At 42.2% G+C, this 22,165-nt stretch overlaps 2 protein-coding genes across 8 annotated transcripts in view; one reads left to right on the top strand and one right to left on the bottom strand.

Moving 5' to 3' along the window:
* Positions 1–1,202: 1,202 nt before the first annotated feature.
* Positions 1,203–15,843, bottom strand: GPATCH11 (G-patch domain containing 11). Of its 2 annotated transcripts, none has more exons than XM_075924964.2 (9): positions 15,707–15,843; positions 13,902–13,982; positions 11,298–11,524; positions 9,763–9,804; positions 9,562–9,682; positions 8,509–8,599; positions 6,114–6,218; positions 3,927–4,008; positions 1,203–2,119 (listed from the first exon to the last, which is right to left on the bottom strand). In XM_075924964.2, exons 2-9 carry the CDS (start codon positions 13,946–13,948, stop codon positions 2,064–2,066), a joined length of 771 nt encoding a protein of 256 aa, XP_075781079.2. In that variant the 5' UTR covers positions 13,949–13,982; positions 15,707–15,843; the 3' UTR covers positions 1,203–2,063. The 2 variants fall into 2 exon arrangements, with proteins under 2 accessions (XP_075781079.2, XP_075781078.2); XM_075924963.2 differs by having other exon boundaries at positions 15,681–15,815.
* Positions 15,709–22,165, top strand: part of HEATR5B (HEAT repeat containing 5B) — a 79,015-nt gene continuing 72,558 nt past the window's right edge. For 4 of the 6 annotated variants that reach the window (XM_075924954.2, XM_075924953.2, XM_075924952.2 and 1 more), the window contains exons 1-5: positions 15,709–15,843; positions 17,144–17,315; positions 18,248–18,459; positions 19,988–20,096; positions 21,697–21,846. In XM_075924954.2, the coding sequence (XP_075781069.2) occupies positions 17,190–17,315; positions 18,248–18,459; positions 19,988–20,096; positions 21,697–21,846 (597 nt within the window). In that variant the 5' untranslated portion in view covers positions 15,709–15,843; positions 17,144–17,189. Of the gene's footprint in view, positions 15,844–16,153; positions 16,172–16,207; positions 16,447–17,143; positions 17,316–18,247; positions 18,460–19,987; positions 20,097–21,696; positions 21,847–22,165 lie in introns of those variants that run through there. The other 2 variants (XM_075924951.2, XM_006131294.5) reach the window with 2 other exon arrangements.

Here is a 22,165-nt window from a genome sequence, read left to right as displayed (position 1 = left end):
CACCTAATTGGATTTTCTTTCCTCTCAGGAAAAATTCTGAAATATTCATCTGGGATAGGGTATACCAGACCCTCTGAGATCCTCTGCTGAAGGTCTTGTGGTCTTGCCACACCCTGGCCCAAAAAGGGTAGGAGAGAGGTCCCTCCAAGCTGCCTAGAGCGGCTGTATGGGACACAGCCAATCAGGGCCCAGCAGATCAGTATAAGAACTCCAGGGCCTGAGTGAGTTCAGTTACTTGTGGGAGCTGGAGGACCTTGGACAGGGCAGTACTGCCAGAAGGTGGGGAGAGTGAGGAAGAGCCTGAGCTGGTTTCTGGGATTTTCAGGACAAGACCCTGAGGTAAGGATGAAGATGGCCTGGGGACAAGTGGAAGAGGCTCAGGGAATTAGAGCCGTGGCCTTACTTAGATGAAGGAAACAGTGGAGGGCTACTATCTATAGGTTCCCTGAGCTGGGACCCAGAGTACTGTGTATGGGGGAGATAGGGGGGAGGAGGAGGAGGAGGAGAAAGAACCTGAGTGCTCTCCCATTAGCCACAGTGGCCTGGATATTAAGGTGCCAGAGGGGGAACTGAATTGCAGTGGGCCAGCTTCAGCCAGAAAGGCCCTAAGAGGGTGAAGAGTTTCCAGGGAGAAAGTCCTGGGGCCATGGTTCCCCTACCAGGCTTGGAGGGTTATTTGTGAGCTGAGTCAGGGGAGGGCTACAGGGCCATTCCAGCCTACATGTACCTTGATAGGCCCCTGTTGGACAGTTTTCCTTGGGAAGGATCTGTTTGTTTAAAATTCAGACCATGTATGACTTGGCTAGAGGGCTGAATCACCAAAGACCTACCACAAACAGAGAGTGAGTGTGCAGGACCACACACTTGGCCAAGGAGGTGCTTGTGAGAGGTATTGTGTCCCATTACAACATCTTACTGGCAGATTTTTCCTTGGCAGCTGGCATGCAGTAACTAAGACCTCCTCTGTCATTTGCCCATTAAACTTCAAGATTTACAACAATGAAGATTCTGTTCACCATAACCAATATGTAGAGAGTGGTGTCAGTCTAATCCTATGATGTCTACTACAGGTTGCTGCCTGCCCTATAGTAAAAGCTATTACTTCTAATTCAGCTCCTTTTTCTATCATGGATTTACTTTCACTCGTCGTTGCTGCTCATGCACAATACTGCCACTGTTAAATAAGTATTGACCGAATGGAACCAAGTTGGACACAAAAAGTTACAGAAAGCTATTTAATTATGAACAAAACACTTCAAAATACCCACTATATTGATGAAATTTAGAGATGTCTATACAACCATCCACATTTACATAAAGCAATAATGATGCGATAAAGCCAAATATTTTGTGAAAGTTCATGCCATTTTCAGCCATCACCAGTCACATTATGATTATGCTTATTAGACTGATTATGTTGACCAGAACCCCCTTAAAATGCAAATGTACAGACATCCTCATGGAGGATTCATATTAAGTGACCTAACACTGTATACTATAAAGACTTAACCAATATTTACTGACAGTCAGCTGATTATGCTCTACTCCATGCATCCTTATGTGGGAAAGGAAGGGCAGGTTTTTTTCCCCCCCCAAAGGAATCCTTTGAGATGTTGGTTATAAGGTCAAGTTCTGCCTACTTCAATCTTCCATCTGTCCACAATCACACAATTTAGCAGTGAGAATCTAGGTAGCTCCAAGTGGAGGTGTGCAGAAATTAATGCATAACAATTTGGTACAGTTGGCTGCCTGTCCTCTGAGGTGCCAGTCTGGAACTGCAGTGATAGTACTAATGGGTTTTTAATTTGTTAGAACCCTACAAAACTCCTGGCTAGGCACCTAAGTTATTTAGCATAATTGTAATTCTTATTAAATAGTGAGTTCAGTGACTAACTTCACTAAAAAAAAAATCCAAACTCTACAAATGCTTCTGTGCTTTCAAAAGTGTGTGCTCTGAGCCTTTCAACATGGATTCCACCTTCAGCACTTGTGTGAATTCTTGATGTCCCCTGAAGGTATTTTAAAAATAGTTTTTTTCCAGAGTTCCTTTTATTACAATCTTTTTAGTCATGATCTGCTGAACTATCTCCAGGGCAGTTTGATGATAAATCTGCTGACTCTACAATATAAAGGAAAAGAAGGTTAATATATGTCAGGTATGTGAAGAGGAGATCCATAATTTTCTAAATGTTATTTTAAAAAAGTAGGGCTGGGGAGGCAAAAGAAAAGTGTTATGCCAGTGGTCCCCAACCTTTAGAGGCTCCCAGGCACCCGGGGGCGGGGCCACTCACGTGCCAGGCGCCCGGGGGCGGGGCCATGCGTCCTGGGGCACGCCAGGAGCGGGGATGCCCTTGCACCCGGCGCCGGCCTGTGCCCTGGGCTGCCCGAGCGCCTTGTGCCGTGGGCCCGGCACCGCACGCCCGCATGTGCCCCGGGGCTGGGGCTGCCCGAGTGCCGCGCACCAGGCGCTGGTGCGTGTCGCGCACCTGGGGCTGGCGCCTCCAGTGCGCTGCGCGCCAGGGGTGGGACTGGCCCAGGTTGTCGGCGGGTGTGCACAAATGCCCCGGCGGGCGCCATGGCACCCGCGGGCACCGCGTTGGGGACCACTGTGTTATGCTAATCTAACAATGGAGAAACAATATTAACATAGATTAAATTAATTCCAAATGGAGCTGTGGTTTGAAGTTCAATTCTCATCAGATGTTAAGTGACTGAGGAAAGAAAACTGACCTTTGCTGTGCTCCCTGATTCTGTGACCTAGTAACCTTAGGCCCAAATGCTGCTGATACTAGCGTAAGGGCAATTAGATCACCAGGCTATTTATTAACTAAAATAATTCCAGGCAATATTTTGGCAACTTCCAAATAAAATTGGTCTAAAATGACACTATCATCATACTATAGATAAAGTGAGCATTCCATTTCAGAAATTCATATAAAGTTTTCTTCAATACTTTTTTCTTTTGGGATAAAATTTTCTAAATTTTGAGGCAGTGTTTGAAGGAGGAGGCCAGACTGCTTCAAGTTGATAGAACTGCAGCAGACTGGCTGGTCTTTCACACAGATTCTTCACAGGCTTTCCCATTTCCTCCCTTACACCAATCTCTCTCCTGTAGAAAAAAATCTTCCTTCCCTCCATACTCTGAAACACAACAAGGGTATTCAACAGCCCATGGACCCAAACACGCCTGCATACATCAGAGCATCCATCAATCAGGTGCTTTAAGAGCATGCTATCTCAAGGAATCAAGGGTTCTTAGAACATACAATCATTACTGTGTCTTATTTTCAGGAAAAATATCTTCAGTCCAGCAACTGGTAGTAATGATATACTAGTAACTTGATGCACAGATTTGTCTGCAGTAATGTAGTATTCAGACTTAGCATCATGGAGGTTTAACAGTGTATTCCTAAAAGTAATGCTAGTGTCACAATGTTTTCTGTTAATTCATATTAGATTGATTAAGTTCCAGCTACTCCTATTGCACCAGCAATAATTGAGCAATTATTGCTGAATCATGTTTAAAACAGATTCTGGAGACAGGGGAAGACTTTTTTTAATCTTAATTGGGTGGGTATTAATTTCTCAGGATAATTTTCAACCTTGTGGCATTCTTTAAAAAATATGAACTAAAAGAAAATAAACCAACTTTAAAAAAAATAGAAAAGTGATGCTCGGGAGGTACATGTGGTACTCTCTCTTGAAGGAGACTGTTACAATTTGGCCACATCGACCATTCACTAGTTCTGGAACCCAAGAAAGGAAAAATGACTGAATCCAACCAATATATCCAAAAGTTACTTTCAGGGAGATCATTAGTGACACTAGCCTCCATGGGAATTTTGCTAGGAATAAAGAATAAGAATGGCAGACTATGGCTCCAAAGGCCTAATCGAAGGAAAAGTATACCCAAGATTTACTCTTACCCTCATAGGCTGTTCCACACCAGATACAATAAAAATGCTCTTCTCTTAAATAGGTGGTCAGGATTTGTAACTTCTCTAATACCTATATATAAACACAGAGAGAGAGAGAGAGAGAGAGAGAGAGAGATTTTACAGCTTTAAGTAGCAATCACAATCAAACAGTCTAACAGACGCCTCAGTGGTGTGCTCTTTCCTGCTAATCAATAGTGTCTGGTGCTAAAAAGGACAAGCTAAGAAAAGATCAGATGATGCTGCAATCAGAAACACAGACACATTAGTACATAGTAACTGATACTACAATAGAGGTACCGAAATGATGTTTGGTGGTGTACACTGATCTGTAGAGAGCTTGCTGGTTAAAGGATGTTGGCTGTTATTTATTTTCACCTACTGAACAATTAAAGTATCTTATTTCAATTGAGTGATATTCCTGATGAGTTGTTTTGTTTTAAATTACCCACCTCCACCACAGACTGAGTTCATCAGATTAACAACAGCTTTGTGGTGTTTTGGGCATAAAGGACATGCTTTTCAAAAAGTGATTGATTTGAGTGCCCAACTTTTGAAAGCTCTGAGTTTGAGATATTACTCAGCATTTTCTGAAAACTAGATCCACCAAGTGTGAAATTGGGTACCTAAAAATAAGTCCCCTTACATCATTACACTGTTTTGAAAATCTCGGGCCAAAGGTGTGGTAGTTGTCATTTAAATTTGCTCCAAATCAACAGGGCTGGCCTTACCATGAGGCGAACTGAGGTGGCAGCCTCAGGTGCCAGACTGTGGGGGGGTGCCACTAGGACCCAGAGTGTAGAAAATTGTCTGCTGCTGGTGCATATGTATTCTCTCTGCTCTAGATGCACAGAGATGGTGGAGTGCTGTGCTGGAGGAAGGAGGGCACAAGAGACATAACTGGCAGGCAGGAGAAAAGGTGGCATCATTTGAGCTCCCTGCCTCAGGTGCCAAAATGTTGTGGGCCGGCCCTGCAAATCAATATGATCATGCTTTATACTCCACCTAATATTGCGAAATTACTTTGCAAGGCAGAGAGGCCACTTTGAGCTTTGATATGCATGTATATGTAGGCTCCCTTTACTATAGGAACCTCTGACTTTTGCTGGGAGGATCCTTTGTGCTGCAATCTAGCTTTAGAGACTACAACTCACAGGAGCCCTTGGGGAAAAAGGAGGGAAAACTGTTTCCCTCTTCTAGGCAGTGAGAGAGAGAGAGTTGGGGTGGCAGGGAAGGGCACTCCATTTTGGAAAGAGGAGCCAGATTGCTGGTGTGGAACCTTTTCCATGCCAGGAGCTGCTGTTGGAAGCTAGAGCCTGCTGCTGAGAGCTTGCTGGGACTTGGATCTAGCAGGCTGCTTCAGGGGCTGTTGGTGTGATTATCGCTGGAGGGGAGAGACTTTGGCTATGCCTGTGGATGAAAAGGGCCTGCTTAACCTTCCTTAGGAGTAACTGTGAGTAACTGTGGCTCTTGGGGAAAGTGCTGCCTGGGTGAAAGCACAGAAAACAGACTGACTCTGGGATTATCTGCCCAGTGAACCAGAGCTGCTGGACTGGCTTGCCTAGACTGGCTGCTTAGCTTGGACTGACACACACAGTGCTGTCTCCATTCCAGCTGGAGACCATCAAGTGTGCCCATGCAAGCCTCTGGGACTCTGAGATCCAGAGGAGGGCACACACTGGGGTGGGATAAATGGTGGCAGTGTAAATGCCAGTTAGATAGGTTTCCTTTAGTTCTGTGTACTTCGTTAAATGATATTTTTCACTTTTAGTATGTTAAATCCTGTTTCTTTAGAATGAACATGCCTTTACTTAACAACTTAATCAATTAGATGTATAATATTTATAATTGTTTTGGTGCTAGATCCAGACTGCTGGAATAATTTTATTCTTGGAGGCTCCCAAGGCACACCATTAAGTGTATCCAGGGCCAGCCAGGTGGAGGCACTGCTACTGTATATTCCTTTAGGTGCAAGGGACTACAGCAAGGGGGTGGATAGGGAATCCCCAACTATACAACATCACCTCGGGGGTACTCAAGATCTCCTTTAATGTTAAAACCATCAGGCGCCCTGGTGAGCACGGCCTGTTTCTGAGTAACCCAGGGAGAAAAAGAGAGGGTTACACATATTTTTACAAATAAAAACAGATTCATACAGACTTTTATTTCAACACTTACACTTAAGTCTGAATCTTTGTATTCATTCTTTTCTTCCTCCTCTTGATCCTTTTCTTCTTGCTCAGGTTCTACCCAGTACCAAATCTCCTTGGGAACTTCAATGCCCTTGTAAAAAAAAATATATATATATATATATTTTTTAAGTAAAATTCTCTGTCTCCAGGGGTTTCTTCAGCAGATATCCAATAAAAGCAGTTTTGTAATGGGACAGGTATCACTTTATAAATCTTGTTATAATTTTGGATACAAGCTTGAAGAATAGAACTGAGCACATTAGACTACACAAAAGGTTATTTGTGGTTTTGTTGCTCTTTGAAAACAACATAAAGTCATGCTAAAATAAACTTCTGTGCCAGATATGCTGGTAAAGTCCCCTTCTTACATTCCTTTTGTTTGCTTTTTAATCTCATTCTCTATCAAAAAGCCTTCTGAAAGAGGACACTTTTACCATTAAAAATCTTGATTCTGCACACGCCCATAATTGTGAAGCTCCTTCATCATGTATTATGGCAGGTAAGTAGCCTTATCTGAGCCAGACAAGCTACTGAGACATACAAACAGCAAATGGTCAGTAAGTCTAAGGATGTAACTTCTGGTGCACATGAGCTCTATTGGACGATGTGAAGAGGCTCTCGCAGTGCAGCATTCCCCCCAGGATGACTACTAGAAAGTTACCAATAGGCACACACCACTCCCATACCCTCTGAAGATACTATTGGTGTGTCCAGTAGCTGTTCCACTGAACATTCATGGACTTCCCAGAACCTCTGCTCCCAAAGGAAAAGTACCCCCACGCTTGCCAGTTACACCTCAGATCATAGCTTTGCTTAAAATACAAAACACTTACATGTGTTTACCGAGAAAGTATAAATGTATGTAAAAGATTCAAATGGTAGCGCACAGAAATATTAGAAACCAAGGATTACATATAAAATAAGTCATAACACACATACCCGAGCCTACACTTCATTAACAAGATGTGGCCTTATTTAAGTTCAGCTCACCCCAACATTTTTTCACTGTTTTTTTCAGCCAAGCCTAACTGTGACCAATGTTCCCTCTAAGATTTTCCATCTGTGAGCAGAGTGAGTTTTGTCTTGTGCACCAATATTGATGTCATGTGCGTTTATTTGGATGTGTGCCACCATGACACCCACCAGTTACTAACTATATATATATATATATATATATATATATATATAGAGAGAGAGAGAGAGAGAGAGAGAGAGAGAGAGATAGTGCTAGCTGTGTAACAGGGCAGAAGATGGGGCAGGTGCTAATACATCTGCACAGTAAGTGGGGCTTTCTTCTCTAAAATATATATATTTTAACTTGTTATGGAAGAAAGCCCCACTTAGTGTGCAGATGCATTGGTGCCTGCCCCATCTTCTGCCCTGTTACACAGCTAGCACCCCATCTCATCCTCCACCCCCCACTGCTCTCCCCACCAGTCCCATGGCCCCAACTCCTTGTGGCAGCAGCCCCCTGCCAGCCCCATGGCTCCAACTCCCCCTGACAGCAGCCGCCCCCCAACACGGCTTCAGCCCCAGTGGCAGCCAGAGCAGCCACCCCCCATTGTGGCTGCAGCTCTGTCCCCACCCATCCCCAGACATGGGAGCAGCCACGACACTCACCTTTAAGGGCCAGGAAGATGAGTGCTTCTGCATAGCTCTGCAAAGAAGGTGGGTGGGCTCAAAATTTGTGTGTGCGGGCATGCACCTGAGAGGGAACACTGGCTGTGACCCTTTTTGCATAAGGGAAACACATGGTCAACTTACTTTATAGGTGAAGGATATCTGGGTTACTGCTACATCCCCAGACATAGTTCTGCCAATCCACTATCTTCACTTGTAATAATGGTAATCCTCCATATCTTGTCTTTTCCTGTCTAGCATCTCCCCCTGGAGACTTTGCAATCACTAGATTAGTAGTTTTTTCAGACTGTAGACAGGAATTAATTTGAAGTATACTACAATCAATCTGCACATAGCCAGTCAGCCAGAAAAAGTTTGTTGCTTGAAAGAAACTTGTTTAACACTTTTTGGTAGCCAGTTCCACATCAGAAACCTTAAGAACATCAGTTTCAGTATATATACACCTGTAACTCCTTATATATTATCCATACAGGATGATCAGTGTGACACAGACTTTCAATAGAGATGTTACATGACATCCTTTAGCAAACATGTCTGTAGAAATTTGACCCACCAGATCCCTGTAACACTTATGCATCCCTGTTCCCTCTGCCAGTTGCCATTTTAGTTTAATAATCCCTGATATCACACACAATTGATAAGATGTCAAATAACATTGTTATACATGAAGATGAAAAAATTTGCAGCCAGTAATAAACTGTAAACCAGCCTTCTCCCTCAAGGCAATGTATTAGCCTTACCTTTTGTGTGTCTAATTGCTGACAGGCCCGCTGGCTTTTTCTAAGGTCCCCTTCTATCTTGCGTTCCTCATGTTTGCTTTTGAATCTCATTCTGTTGATAAAAAGTAGCTAGTTACAATCAACAGGCAGATAAATTCACACATCATAGACAAGAACTTACTGTAATGTAAATCTATTTGAGATTTTATACACACCATAGTTCCCCACAACATTTGTAACTCTCCTCCTTTGGACAAAAAACAGGACTATGTAACAAGATGGTTTATTAGGTGATGAGCTTTCGTGGGCCAGACCCACTTCCTCAGATCAAATAGGGGAAGAAAATTGTCACAACCATATATACCAAAGGATACAATTAAAAAAATGAACACATATGAAAAGGACAAATCAAATTTCAGAACAGAAGGGGAATGTGGGGGGAGGTAAATGTCTGTGAGCTACTGATATTAGAGGTGATAATTGGGGAAGCTATCTTTGTAATGGGTAAGATAATTAGAGTCTTTATTCAAACTTAAGTGTAATGTGTCGAATTTAAGCATGAATGACAGTTCAGAGGATTCTCTTTCAAGTGTAGCCTTAAAAGGCCTTTGTACAGGCATACAGTCCCCTGATAGGATCAGAAAAGGCCATCCTAACCTGCACCTTGCTGAAGCTTAAGAATGTCATTGTAAAATTATATGTACATACCCCTCTCTTCCTGAAAGAGGTTATATATTTAAATAGTTTTCAAAAACAGATTTCTGAGTTGCACTCTTTAACAAATGGCAATATTAACATTATTTTGCCTGTACCCTAGCTAATGTCCATAGTAATAAAGGGGCACAGCAGAGGGAAATAATGTATTTTAGTTTTCATGCCTCAAAGCATTTTTCTTTTAAAATGGTTGGTAATTACCTTCCCTATGACCCACTCATCTCAGACATATTATTCAGAATTGAGAAGACATTTTAAACAGTCAAGCATGAGGTAGCCAGTATCACTGAAAGATAAGAGTGAAACCCTGCACCTTTACCTGAAAATGTTTACAACAAAATCTGAAAATAATCATTTTACCTAAACTGATCTGCAGCCTGTTCATCTGCTTGTTTTTTCATATGAATCTTTCTTCTGTAGTTCTCTAACTGTTGTTCTGCTTTCCGTTTTTGTAATTCTTCGTGACCAAGCCCACCTCTCCCTGTTTAAAAGTTCAAAACACTGTTGTAAGCAGCTGAGAGATTGTGAATTCCAACTAATTAAGAGGTAAATATTACACACCTGTTTTAATGTTCAAAGGAATAGGCTCAACAATGCCTTCTCCTGTAGAAAAAAGGACAGACAGCTTATGAAGTCATACCAAAGGAAACATATGATTTTGCCACTGAACAATTAGTTTCTATGATAATTTTTTAAACAATTTGATCAATCGAGCATCAAAATGCACTGACAATGGGTCAGCATATCAGACATTCCTTATTTTCTTTGTTGAACTGTAGCATTGCTGTGTACCACATTCAGGCTGCTGCCCTATGCACCAAAGAAGGATAGTTTAATTTGACAGTCATAACATATTAATAGTCCATCTGTCTATTTTAGAGATGTACATCTGTCTGCGAGTTCGATTGTTCAAGAACTCCTAAACGGTATGAGCTAGGGCCATCAAATTTGGTATGCATCTTCCATTCATTGTAACTTAACACAAGGTCAGGGTTTGGTTGTGCCTGAAAAACAAGAAGTGCCTGGAATGGGAACATTTTTCCTAACATGGAAAGGGAGGGGGCTGATCAGTGGAATAACTATACTGCAGAATGACCACTGGGGGCAGCAAGTGCAGGGAACAGCTATACTGCACCATGACCACTGGGGGTAGTTGCACCTGCAGGACAGTGGCCAGCTGGTGACAGGGCTCCATGTGGCTGGCAACCAGATTAGATAAGTGGTCCCTCTGCCCCAAACCTCCTCATGCCCTTGGGGAGGCAGCCAGCAGCCCCACTACCCAGCAGCCCCAATGCGGCCTCCTGGAACCATCCCCCGGAACTAAGCAGCACAGCCCTGGCTGGCCACACCCCCATTTTTGAAAAATACAATAATTTAAATAAAGCATGTACATCATCCTTTTATGCCCCCTTCCATTCCCAAATCCACGTCCTCCCCCATATTACTTGAGTTACAGACCCAAGCAACGCCAGGTACGTCTGCTAGCTAATAATAATATATTTCATCCTTTCGTAGCCTCTTTCATATGAGAATCTTGAAATACACTACAAACAATAACTAAGCCTCGCTATTATTCATCCCTTAGTGATTTACTATGTATAGATCCCGGATAACATTTTTGCTTCACTAGAGTGCCGTGCATCTGTGTGCACAGATCCCTTTCTAGCATCAAGCTGTACATTTGTGGAGACTGGAGATTGGGGCTTAGGTTCTTTAATGTTTAAAAATTACATGTTTGAAAGGAGCATCAAAATCAAAAGGCTATGTTATGCTATAGCTAGTTAAGATTCTCATAAACCATTATTCATCTCTAAAATGCCAAAGTTAGCAGCAAGTACCGTGTCTTCTTCCTCCAATTCCCCCATATCCCTCACTCTTTATTTAAAAGATTTTAAGGGCTTGCTCTCACATTCTGTGCTTTCTTCTGCTGTGCCAAAGGGGCAATTAAGAGCTCCTCTAACAGACATGAGTTCTCATAGAGGTATTCATTGAATTCACCCAGAGATGGGTGGAACGGTATTATAATGGATACCTTTTAAAACCTACATTTTGAAAAAATGGGCATACATCTAAATTCTAGAAGTTAACAAACTTACCACTCTTGCCAAGGGCCTGTCCACTTTTGTACCCCATCTTTTGGAGCAAAGCAAAGCCTTTGTTTTCATTTCCTAAAGCACTTTTCAACACACTGTCACGCCTTTCTTTTTCCTCTTCTTTTAGGCTCTTTTGTCGATTTTTCTGATTAGCTTCCCTTTGCTTTTCTTCTTTTTGAATAGCTTCTTTCATACGCCTCAGCCTTGGCAATCCTGGCCTGACGTCCTGTCTGCAGGGGCGGGGAAAAGTATCTAATATTGTCTTTTTGAAATTAAGAGGTAACAAATGTGTAATGGCAGCATAATCCATCACAATGAAACAAAATGCAGGACAATGTAGCACTTTAAAGACAAGATGGTTTATTAGATGATGAGCTTTCTTGGGCCAGACCCACTTCCTCAGATCAATAGTGGAAGAAAGTAGTCACAACCATATATACCAAAGGATACAATTAAAAAAAATGAACAAATAGGAAAAGGACAAATCACATTGCAGAACAGGAGAGGGAGGCGGGGGGGGGGGGGGGGGGGGGAGGAAGGAAGGGAAGTGTCTGTGAATTGATGATATTAGAGGGAGGGAGAGTGGGATGTTTGAGAGTTAATGGTATTAGAGGGGAGAATTGGGGAAACTATCTTGGTAACGGGTGAGATAGTTCAAATGTTTGTTGAGTCCTTTTTGGAAAGTGTCGAATTTTAACATGAATGAGAGTTCAGAGGATTCCCTTTCAATGAAACAGTGAGGCTAGAGAATCAACTCTGGTTAAGCAACCTCTCGTATACAAGTCATCTATTTTTTGTCAGGGTCCAAATTTCTTGCTCATGGTATAGTCAAGGTTCATAATCCAGAGAAAATAAAATCATCTTGATAATAACTAAATAAAAAAAATGTCTGGGTTCATTCAAAAGCATCTGTATTTGGCCCTCTGGGGGGAGAGGGTTCACTTACTGACTGCCTCTATTCTATTGGCTGATACATATTATTCTTACAGTCTCCAAGCAGAATGCCAGTCTTCTCCACTGTAATTCTAGTGATAAAACAAGATGTAGCTGCCACTTGACAATAGGGAGTGGCAAAACATCTTAAGCTCTGATTTCTCCAAATCTTTGAATCACTGCATTTCCATTCTAATACCCTATTTCAATTGTTTGTAATGGCCTCAAAAATTATCTTTTGTGCCAAAACTTCTAAGTCGTACTATTTGTTTGTGGGAGGAACTTAAATACAATTCATTGTGCTGTCTGAATTATAAATGTGTGGAAGTTGCAAAAAAAAAAAATAGGTCAATATTCTTTTTTTTCCACTCTGAAAACTGAGAAGTAACTTTGTTCCAAATTTTAGCTGCTTGTATTCCATGGAAAACATAACTTCAATTTTTTTCTGACATGACTAAAATGTCAAATATAACCAGCTAATTAAGATTTCTTTAAAAAGAAATTTAATTGTTTCCTCAATAACAATCAATCTCCTTACAGCTGAAGGTCACACATTTAATGGAGCACCTGAAACCTATATACAATTATGCTAAAAAAGTTTCAAAGTGGGTTGCTATACTACTTTTCCCTTAATCCCCCTGTGATTTTTGTAGCTTTGCAACATCTTGCAAACACACACATACTTCACTTTAACCTTTAAATGGCTTTTAAGAATGACATTAATTGTATTATGTATCCTGTAATAAAAGTGACAATAGAATGTGTACATTTTTAATATACAATTCAAATGGCATTTCCATCTGGATGTTCCCTGATCCCTACAAAATTTCTTTTTCCATTCTTGCCTCTTCTGCAGTACAACTGACATATCAAAGGGGATCTCATACAGTTCAATGCAAGGATTTGATTGCAGCTTACAGAAATGTGCTTGCCTATATTATAACTAACTACTTTAAAAGGTTAGCTCTTCAGGAAAGAATCCTGCCTGCTGGACTACTATACATCTGAGATGGATTATTTCTTGTTTAAGATCTCAGATTAATCTGTTAATACTGGGAAATGGCAGTTGCCAAAAGATTTTCATTAGTGGCCAATCTTGCCTCATTTCCATCAAGGGCAGAAATGGTGAGGACATGCAAGGAATACAATTGTACTTAAACTTTTCACTGTAGCCTCCTATAAACAATCTATATTTGGGAGCAGAGGCATGATAAATGCAAAAATTAAGTACAAAGAGAGGTGGAAGCCAAATTTATTGAAGTAATTAATGATATGAAATGCCTTGAATTTTTGGTGCTTAACCAAATGGGTTCTGCTGATTTCAGAAAGTACTGAGCAATCAGCCTCTGAAAACAAGGCCCTTTAAGATGACACACTGGGGATGCAAAAATTGAGGATTCCAATATCACCATCTACTTTTGAAAAATTAGACCTAAATTTTCATGTTGGCCAAAATACCTCTTCCTCATCCCATTGAAATTTCCCTGTTACTTGGGGGAGTAATGAAAAGAGGATATGGCCCTTAATGAAGTACCTGGAAATTGACAAAATGATTGATTCAGGGATGACAGGCTCTTCATAAACAGTAGTGAAAATGTCAAGAGTAAATCTCCAAAACAATCAGTATTGTTATTAGACGCAGATGTATATGATCTACTTAGGCAAGCTACTTACTGAACATTAGTAAAAGACTCAGACATATAGTCATCTTCTTCTTCCATGTTTAATATATGTACCCTATTCAGAGCCTCTTACCTATAATGAATGAAAATAGTTTATTACACATTTTATCTTTTTAAAATGAATTGAAATAAGATGACTATTTTTGGGCTGAGAAACTCACTGGTTCAGGTTTGCTCTATTCGTACTGGATGAGTGCCAACTCCCGCCTCCCCTCCCCAACACTACCAGACTGAGGGACTGACAGTAGTATCATTTGTTATTTTGAGAATTACCAGCAGTAGAAATTAATGTTTCAATTATCATCTTTGATTTCTTTTCTTGCTCAGCACAGTTCTATGGCAGCCTCACCTTGGTTATTACTGTTGCCTTAGGTGGGTTACACTTTATACCCTTATCTTAAAAAACAAACACATCCAAAATCATAACTATTAGCTCAGTTGTGTTGATGATGCATTTGTCTATACAGGCAGTCCACGAGTTACGCGGATCCCACTTATGTCGGATCCTCAGTTACGAACGGGGCTTTTCTCACCCCGGGAGGATGGGAGTGGCGGGACGCCCAGATGCGCCGCAGTCCTGCCGTCCGCGTTCTCCGGGGCGAGAAAAGCCGCTCCGCATCTCCCTGGTCTGCTGGAGGCTCCCTGGTCTGCAGGGAGACGGGGAGCAAAGCCTCAGAGGATGCCGGCCGCGGGACAGCTGCGGCGCGTCTGGGCTGTCCCGCTGCCCGCGTGCTCCACCGCTTCGCTCCGTGTCTCCCTGGTCTGCTGGGGGGAGAACCCAGCAGACCAGGGAGACACGAAACAAAGCCGCGGAGGACCTGGGTGGGGGGACCGCGGCGCGTCTGGCGGTCCCCCCACCCAGGTCCTCCGCTGCTTTGCTCCGTGTCTCCCTGGTCTGCTGGGGGGGGGGGGGGAGAATTGATAGAGGCAGCAAGGGGGGGAGGAGAATCAACTAGTTGACCGACTTTTTATTAATGGATAGTCAGCTAGTCCTTAACATCCTTACTATGGACCCCAGATTAGGGATGTAAGTGACTAGTCGACCACCCAATAAGCACATGCCGATCGGGCTGTTGAGTAATGACTCAACTAGTCACTTCCCTCCCCCCCAACCCTTGCTGGCTCTATTAGAAAGAGACAGCAAGGGTGGGGGAGCAGGAACTAGTGCTGGGGGGAGTTGGCTTAAAAGCTGGTTCCCCCCAGCACCGCCGGGGGGGGGGGGGAGGGGAGGATGAACGGGAAGCAGAGGCTAGCAGGGGAACTGGGGGAGCCGGGAATCAGCTGTCCCGGCTTACCTCTGATCCCAGGCCCTATGCCTCTGCTTTATAAACGTATTAAGAGCTGCCCTGGCCCACAGACCGAAAATCAGATACAAAGAAAGCCAATCGGATGGTCAGTGACTGCTGCTTTTGTTCCATGTCTAAGAGTGTACAACCTCCAATTTCTGCCTGCACAACTAGTCCCCTCCACCTCCCGGCATCCTCAGCCATCCCCTCCAGCCACCCCACCTCAAAACCTGCCAGCACCCCCAGTTACCCTATCCCCAAACCTGCCAGCATCCCCAGTTACCCTATCCCCAAACCTGCCAGCACCCCCAGCCATCCCTCCTATTGCACCCCCAAAGCCTTCCTGCATCCCCGACCCCCCATCTCCCGGCATCCTCCGTCCCTCCCAACCATCCCTCCCTTAGTACCCCTCTTCTTGGCCCCTCCTTTCGTACCCCCAATGCACCCCCCAAGCCTCCCAGCGCCCCTCCGAGCCGGGGCCTCACCCCGCCGCTCTCCCTCCAGCTCCGACCTGCGCACTCTGCTCAGTCGCTTCCTGGCTCCCAGGCGGCGGCTGCGCCTGCGCCCGACCCGGCCCTTCCTGTCGCTGGCGGCCCGGTGCGCTGCTGTCCGGGGTCCGCCGGGCCGTTGTGGGGCCGCCGCGGGCGGGTGAGTGCGACTGGCGGGCGCCGGGGCAGAGGAGCGGCCTTGGAGGCGGCGGCGGCAGCGGCCCGGGGGAGGCAGGCGCTGCTGGGAAAGGGGGTCGCGGGCCCCGCAGAGCCTGAGGCGGGCCTGGCCGATGCTGGGCGCGCCTGCGTGCGGGGCTCGCCTGGAGCCGGGGCCGGGCTCTAGCAGCGGCCGGCGGGGAAACTCACCCGCCCTGGGCGCCGCGGAGGTGGCGGGGCCAGTGGTGGGGCGGCCCTGCGGAGGTGGCGTGTGAGGGTGGGAGGCTGACGCAGACTCGTTACACCGGCACCTGGTAGTGCAGGGATAACGGGTAGGGAGCCTGGCTCGGCAGCGGGGTTGGGTGGCCTGTGGCGTATCCTAGCGATTTGTGGCTTCCAGGGCTTGTACCTCCCTGTGCGGATGCAGGCTGCGGCATCCTACCCCTCTGTACCCGACAGCTGGCTTGTTGGCTGAGGGGGCGCATGCAGGGCCTGAAGGGGCAGCTCTTCATATAGTGACTGGTGCGGAGCACCACGTTGAGGCGAACAATCATCAATAATATTGATTCCTGCATACCTGGGTATTTCTATTGCCCCTGTCTCTAAGGTATCTGAGAGCTTCGCACATGTAAATGAGTTTATTGTCCTGTCACCCCTGTAAAGAAGTATTTTATACTTATTTTACAGATGGGGAACCTGAAGCAACTTGTTCTAGTGTCACTCAACAAGTTAGTGGCAGAACTGGGAATAGAAATTGTGACTGTCCTTTTCTCCTCTCTACTGTTCTGTCTACCAGACAGCTCCTTCTTTCAACCATACACTGCTCTCAAATGATGCATATACATTCAGAATGCAACTGCAAAGATAATTTTCTTAGCCTGTTGCTTTGACAATGTCACCTCTCTTTGCATTCCTCCACTGGCTTTCCCCTCTCTAGCACATCAAACATAGACTGTTTATCTTCATTTTCAAGGCTTTCTGCAGTCAGTTCCTGCTCTGTGTACCATCTGTTATATGCTGTTGAGCTGTCAATGCTCACTTCCACTAGTTTGAAAGCCTAGCATGAGCCCTGCAAGCCCAATTCTGTTAACCCAGGCTGAGAGGCTCACTGCTGCAGGCTATATAAATGTTCACATTGATTTCTATGACACTGCTTAATTAAACAAGTGTAAGTGTATGTAGAATTGGGATCTGATACTGTAGACTATACTTAAAATGCAGTTCTGCTCTGAAAACTAATTTGCATTACATAAAAATATTGTAGCAAAAGCATTTTACTGCTTTACATTTTATGTTTATTTTAGAGACAATATTGGATTCTGCAGTGAAATCAGAGTTTAAATATTAAGGATGGAGCTAGCTCACAGTCTGTTGCTAAATGAAGAGGCTTTGGCTCAAATAACAGAAGCAAAGAGGCCGGTCTTTATTTTTGAGTGGTTGCGGTTTCTGGATAAAGTGATTGTAGCTGCCAACAAGGTAACTTTCTTTCTCCTTCTCTATTTTGCTTTTTAAAACAATTTCAAGTTAATGTCATGCTCAGGAAAGGTTCAAAATGAATATCCATCACAATGGCAGTAGTATCTGGGAGCCAAACCACAGAGTGACTATAGGTAGGCCCCTGCGTAAATCACAATTTCATGGAATGTACAGAAATCATGAAAATGTCTCTGACTGTGATCTTAAGAAAAGTCTACAACTAAGTATTTTAAATAATAAAGTACCGTAGTCAGTTTCAAAGATGGAATGACTCCTTGATATTGACTAACATTATTTGTGAAATTCATTCTGTCCTTGAAATTTGACTTAATGCTATTTGTAAACTAATTCCATGAAAACTCCATGAAATTCAGTATTTTGTCATTTGCATTGTCCTGAATTTTTCTAAAAAAAAATTTAAAATTGTGATTTACATAGAGTCCTAACTATAAGTGTATATATAAACTTTTGTCTATCTTATAGTTTTGTAAATATCTGTGCTTATTTGCTTATTGTTACCTGTGCTGAGTCTGAAATTATAGGCTTACAAACTAAAATACTTAGTAGGATCTATAGTTCTTTGGTAATATATTTACTTCAGAGAATCAAGCTCTTCTCTTCTAGTGTGGGGCCTTTTCAATGGTGTGGGGAAAGAGATGAAAAATGGCAATGGATAGTCCTTGGATCTTAAAGGATCCTTTGTGAAGTAATATTGTATGGTTAATAAATAATATATGATAAAAACAGTAAGAACTCAACAATAGCAACCTTGTATCTTTCCATTTAGCATTTGTATGTGCTAGTGTTCACTATACTATAGTATTGATTGTTTTGGATTAAAACAAACAAAAATCTATATGAAGGTTGTGGGAAACAGGTAGAAATTACACCTGAATGGAGAAACTAGATTAACACAAATTTTCCTTTAACAGATAGATGTCAAGGAAAAACAAAAGAAGCTTGTGGAACAACTTACTGGACTCATTAGCAGTTCCCCTGGGCCACCCACACGGAAATTACTAGCTAAAAATCTTGCCGCTCTCTATAGCATTGGTGATACATTTACTGTCTTTCAGACAATTGATAAGTGTAATGACATTATCAAGAGTAAAGATGATACTGCTGCTTATTTACCAACCAAATTGTAAGTAAAATGTTGCCTTAAGAATTGTGAATGTTTGCTATTAATAGAGCATTTAATATATCTGCATTAATCTGTATGTGTATGTATCTGTGTGTTATATACATGTATGCATATATAATATATAAATAAATGAGACATAATAGCAAGATTGGAAGCATGGAGGAAAGGAATTAGAGCTAACAAAAATTGATATTACTGTCTGAATTTGAAGAGTGTTTTTTCCAGGTAAGGAAATATTTCCTAATCTGGGCTAATTTTTACATGTGTGTGTCATCCAGAGGTCAGCTAATGCCTGACGGAATAAACGTTGAACAAATTCCTTTACTTAGAATTTTTCAGTTATTTATAGGCACATTCTGACTGCCAAATTAAATGATGCATAGGAAATTACAGGCTAGCCACTAACATGGACTTTATCTTTTTTGCTAAGTAATGTTAGGTGCTCTTCAGAAAGAGTGTTCACTGTTTGTATTTATCTAAAGTAGCATACAGTATGTATCTCTTGAATAAATAATCTCTGTGCTCTGTGTTTGTTTAACATCAGTTCACATTTCAGGTATCCTAGTACAGTGATTCTCAGCCTTTTATACAAAGGGTCCTTGATGAGGAGTTATGTGCTCTGATAAATTTGAAATGAACAGCTGGTTGGATGATGATGCTGTCAGTGATTGAAAAATTATTGCTGAGCCTTCTCAGTTGTGTCTGTTAAAAATTTTAAGCTAAGAAAGCCTTGTTCCTTTGTGATATCAGTTTACACATTCTCATGGACCTGGTATACACAGGATCTGCTTCTGTCACGCTGGTGTTGGAACCATTTGTATGTCTAGTGGAAATATAAAATTGCTTAAAATCATTGCTACCTCAACCCTCCTCTTTTGCTCCCACCCTTCCAAACAAACAAAACAAAACCCAACCCAAAACAGAAAACCACTCTAACCAACCCAGTTATTCTAGTATCTGAAAAAGAGTGAAAGGAAAAATGTGGGTGCAAAAATTGACTGAACAAATGATTTTAGCATATCTAACTTTAACTGCATTGTGCAGCATTCTACACATTTTGAGCTTGTATGTTGTAAAACAACTTAAATCTTTTCTCAATTGACAGGGCATATGTAACAAAATGTGAGTAACATACTTCTCACCTGTTAACTCAGTTTTGCTGCTGTCTGGCTGAACTCCAATTTCTGCACCATTTAAGGCCTTAATCCTTCAAAGATTTAACTATATGCTTGACTTTACAAGGATTAGGACCTACGGACCTATGTAGCATTAGGACCCACGGAAAAAATCCTGCCAACGAATCCCCCACAGAAGGATCCCTGTTTGCATGTAGAGCCCCCTCTTCTCTGATTTAGGTTGAGCTACATATAAACAACCAATGTAATGACTGAATAGTTAATAGAAGATAATTAACAACAAAAAGAAGTTTATTTTTTAAATGTATAGTTACTCCTAGTTGGATGCTTCCATTTAAGTTGTATGTTAAACTTTAACAAAAAGGTTACTAAGAGGCATCTTGTCTTTTTAGGGCTGCAGTTGCATGTGTTGGAGCTTTTTATGAAAAAATGGGCAGGATGCTGGGCAGTTCTTTTCCAGAAACAGTTAATAATCTCTTAAAGTCTCTGAAAAGTGCAGAGGTAAGTTACAAGGGTATTGTAGGGCTACACATTTAGGGCTTTTTCAAAGCCACAACGATCTTCTTAGTTAAAATGTCTTCACAGTTGTTCACTGTACTGGGCATAAAGATGCTATCTATTAGGGATATGAAAGTGTATATGGTTACCCGATGGGCCTGGGCTTATTGGTTAACCTTCATGGTTGCATGCAGACTCCTGGTATGCATAGGGAGATGGCTTAAAAACTGCCTTCCCATGTGCACTGTCTCCTGGGGAGCTGCCTGCCCCCCTGCGTGTAACCACTGAAATTTTCAGCAGTTACATGGTTACTCAATTACATGCATTTTAACAGCTGTCCTATCTGTATAGTTCATATTAGTGTAAAGATATATAGTTGTATTATGTAAGTGGCTTAAAATTTTGGCATGCATATTGTGTTGGCAGTGCATGTCCTCACCAGAAGCGCTTGTACTGATTGTACTTTTAATATGGGACACTGTGGAATTTCTTAAAGCCAATAACAGTCAGTGTAACTAACACAGTGTCTACATGCGACACTATATTGACCTAACTAAATGGCTATTGACTGTGTACCTGTCATGGAGGTGGAATGAGGCATACCTGGGTGGTCGACAAATACCTTTGATGTCGCCACCCGCGCGTCCAGACTATTGCGCTGAGCTGACAAACAGCTGATCAGCTGTTTGTCGGCTCAGCACGGCAGCCATGTAAATTTAAATGAAGCGGCGATTATTTAAATTGCCGCTTCATTTTACTGTGTCTGGTAGCCTAATCTACATGCCTCTGGCGACAGAGGCATGTAGTCTAGACGTACCCTTATAGTGGAAACATTCCATGTGCTCATTGAGGTATAGTAATTTTGCTAGACTCAAAAAAAAAAATCACAGTTGTGAGAGACTGACATTTGCATATGGAATGTGCCAAATAGAAAAAGTAGTTACATAAGAAAAGGTGGATATATATGTGTAGCTACTTAAATGTGTATTGGATGGTTAAAGCTTTGTGGATGGAACTAATGAATTATGTACATCAAAAAGTTCTAGCTTTGCCACTGCCGCCATTTTTCCTTATTAATATAGGTGAGAAATAAAATGCAAAATGTTAAACTAGGCGATTGAATGCAATATTGATTGCACATTTACAATAGTGACATCTGCATATGTGCTATTTTCTTCTCCTGTTTCATATTGGAAGCACACTTTATGTATAATACTAAATATGTGCATAATAAACGTGTACTTGAAGTAGATGGAAACAGCAGAGGGAGCTCTTGCTATACCATCTAGGAAAGACAGCGGACCTCCACTCACTATTCTTTGAGCACATGACTTATAACCGATGAGATAATTTTATATACTTAAATGTAGCATTTAGTACTGCATGAATACTACACAATTTCATGGTATTTTTTCAGTCTTTAACTATCTTAAGTGGTTTAATTAAATTTATAAGTTTGTATCATCTATGCACACCAATATGTGCATCTTCCAAAAGAGAAGGTAATAGAACTATAATGTTGATAGTTGGGGTACAAATAACTGAAGAACTGTTGATTGTGAATTGCTTTTTTTTGTCCTTTGCTTTCTTTTCACATATGCAGTCTCAGGGCCGAAGTGAAATATTAATGAGTTTACAGAAAGTTCTAAGTGGGCTGGGTGGTGCCGCAGCTTCATGCCACCGTGATATTTATAAGAATGCACGGTCTATGCTGACGGATAGATCAATGGCTGTACGATGTGCAGTAGCTAAGGTGGGTACATTTTTTACAAAGTTTAGAAATCCACATTGTGCTTTGGATGCTAGGTTACTATAGTTGGGCTTGCTGCCTGTTCTTTATTGTATGGTGTGATATATTTCTGAAATCCGTAGTAGTTGATGCTATTGGAATAAAATTGGTGGCAATGAAGTGAATTATGAGGGAGAATGGCAAGATTTTGCTTTTGAGTTTATACCAATTATTTTCAATTTGGAGGAATAAAATGGTGGATATCATTCAAAATATTTGTTTATGACGGCATGATGCCTTTCCTGTACTTCCATAAGCTCTGATATGTGTGTATTTAAGTTAA

This window comes from Pelodiscus sinensis, chromosome 3 (genome assembly GCF_052426305.1).
Source record: "Pelodiscus sinensis isolate ZL-2025 chromosome 3, ASM5242630v1, whole genome shotgun sequence".
Lineage (NCBI taxonomy): Eukaryota > Metazoa > Chordata > Testudines > Trionychidae > Pelodiscus > Pelodiscus sinensis.
Note: the sequence above shows the minus strand (reverse complement) of the source record. Positions and strands in the feature narration are given on the sequence as shown.

Bases quoted from the DNA above. Each gene is read 5' to 3' on its own strand.
- GPATCH11 (XM_075924964.2), bottom strand. From the start codon at position 13,948: ATGGAAGAAGAAGATGACTATATGTCTGAGTCTTTTACTAATGTTCA. The intron at 9,683-9,762 runs GTGTGTAATATT...ACTTTTAAACAG, and splicing joins TCCTTTGAACATTAAAACAG to GGAGAGGTGGGCTTGGTCAC. The intron at 6,219-8,508 runs GTAAGGCTAATA...TTTTTTTACAAG, and splicing joins AGCAATTAGACACACAAAAG to GGCATTGAAGTTCCCAAGGA.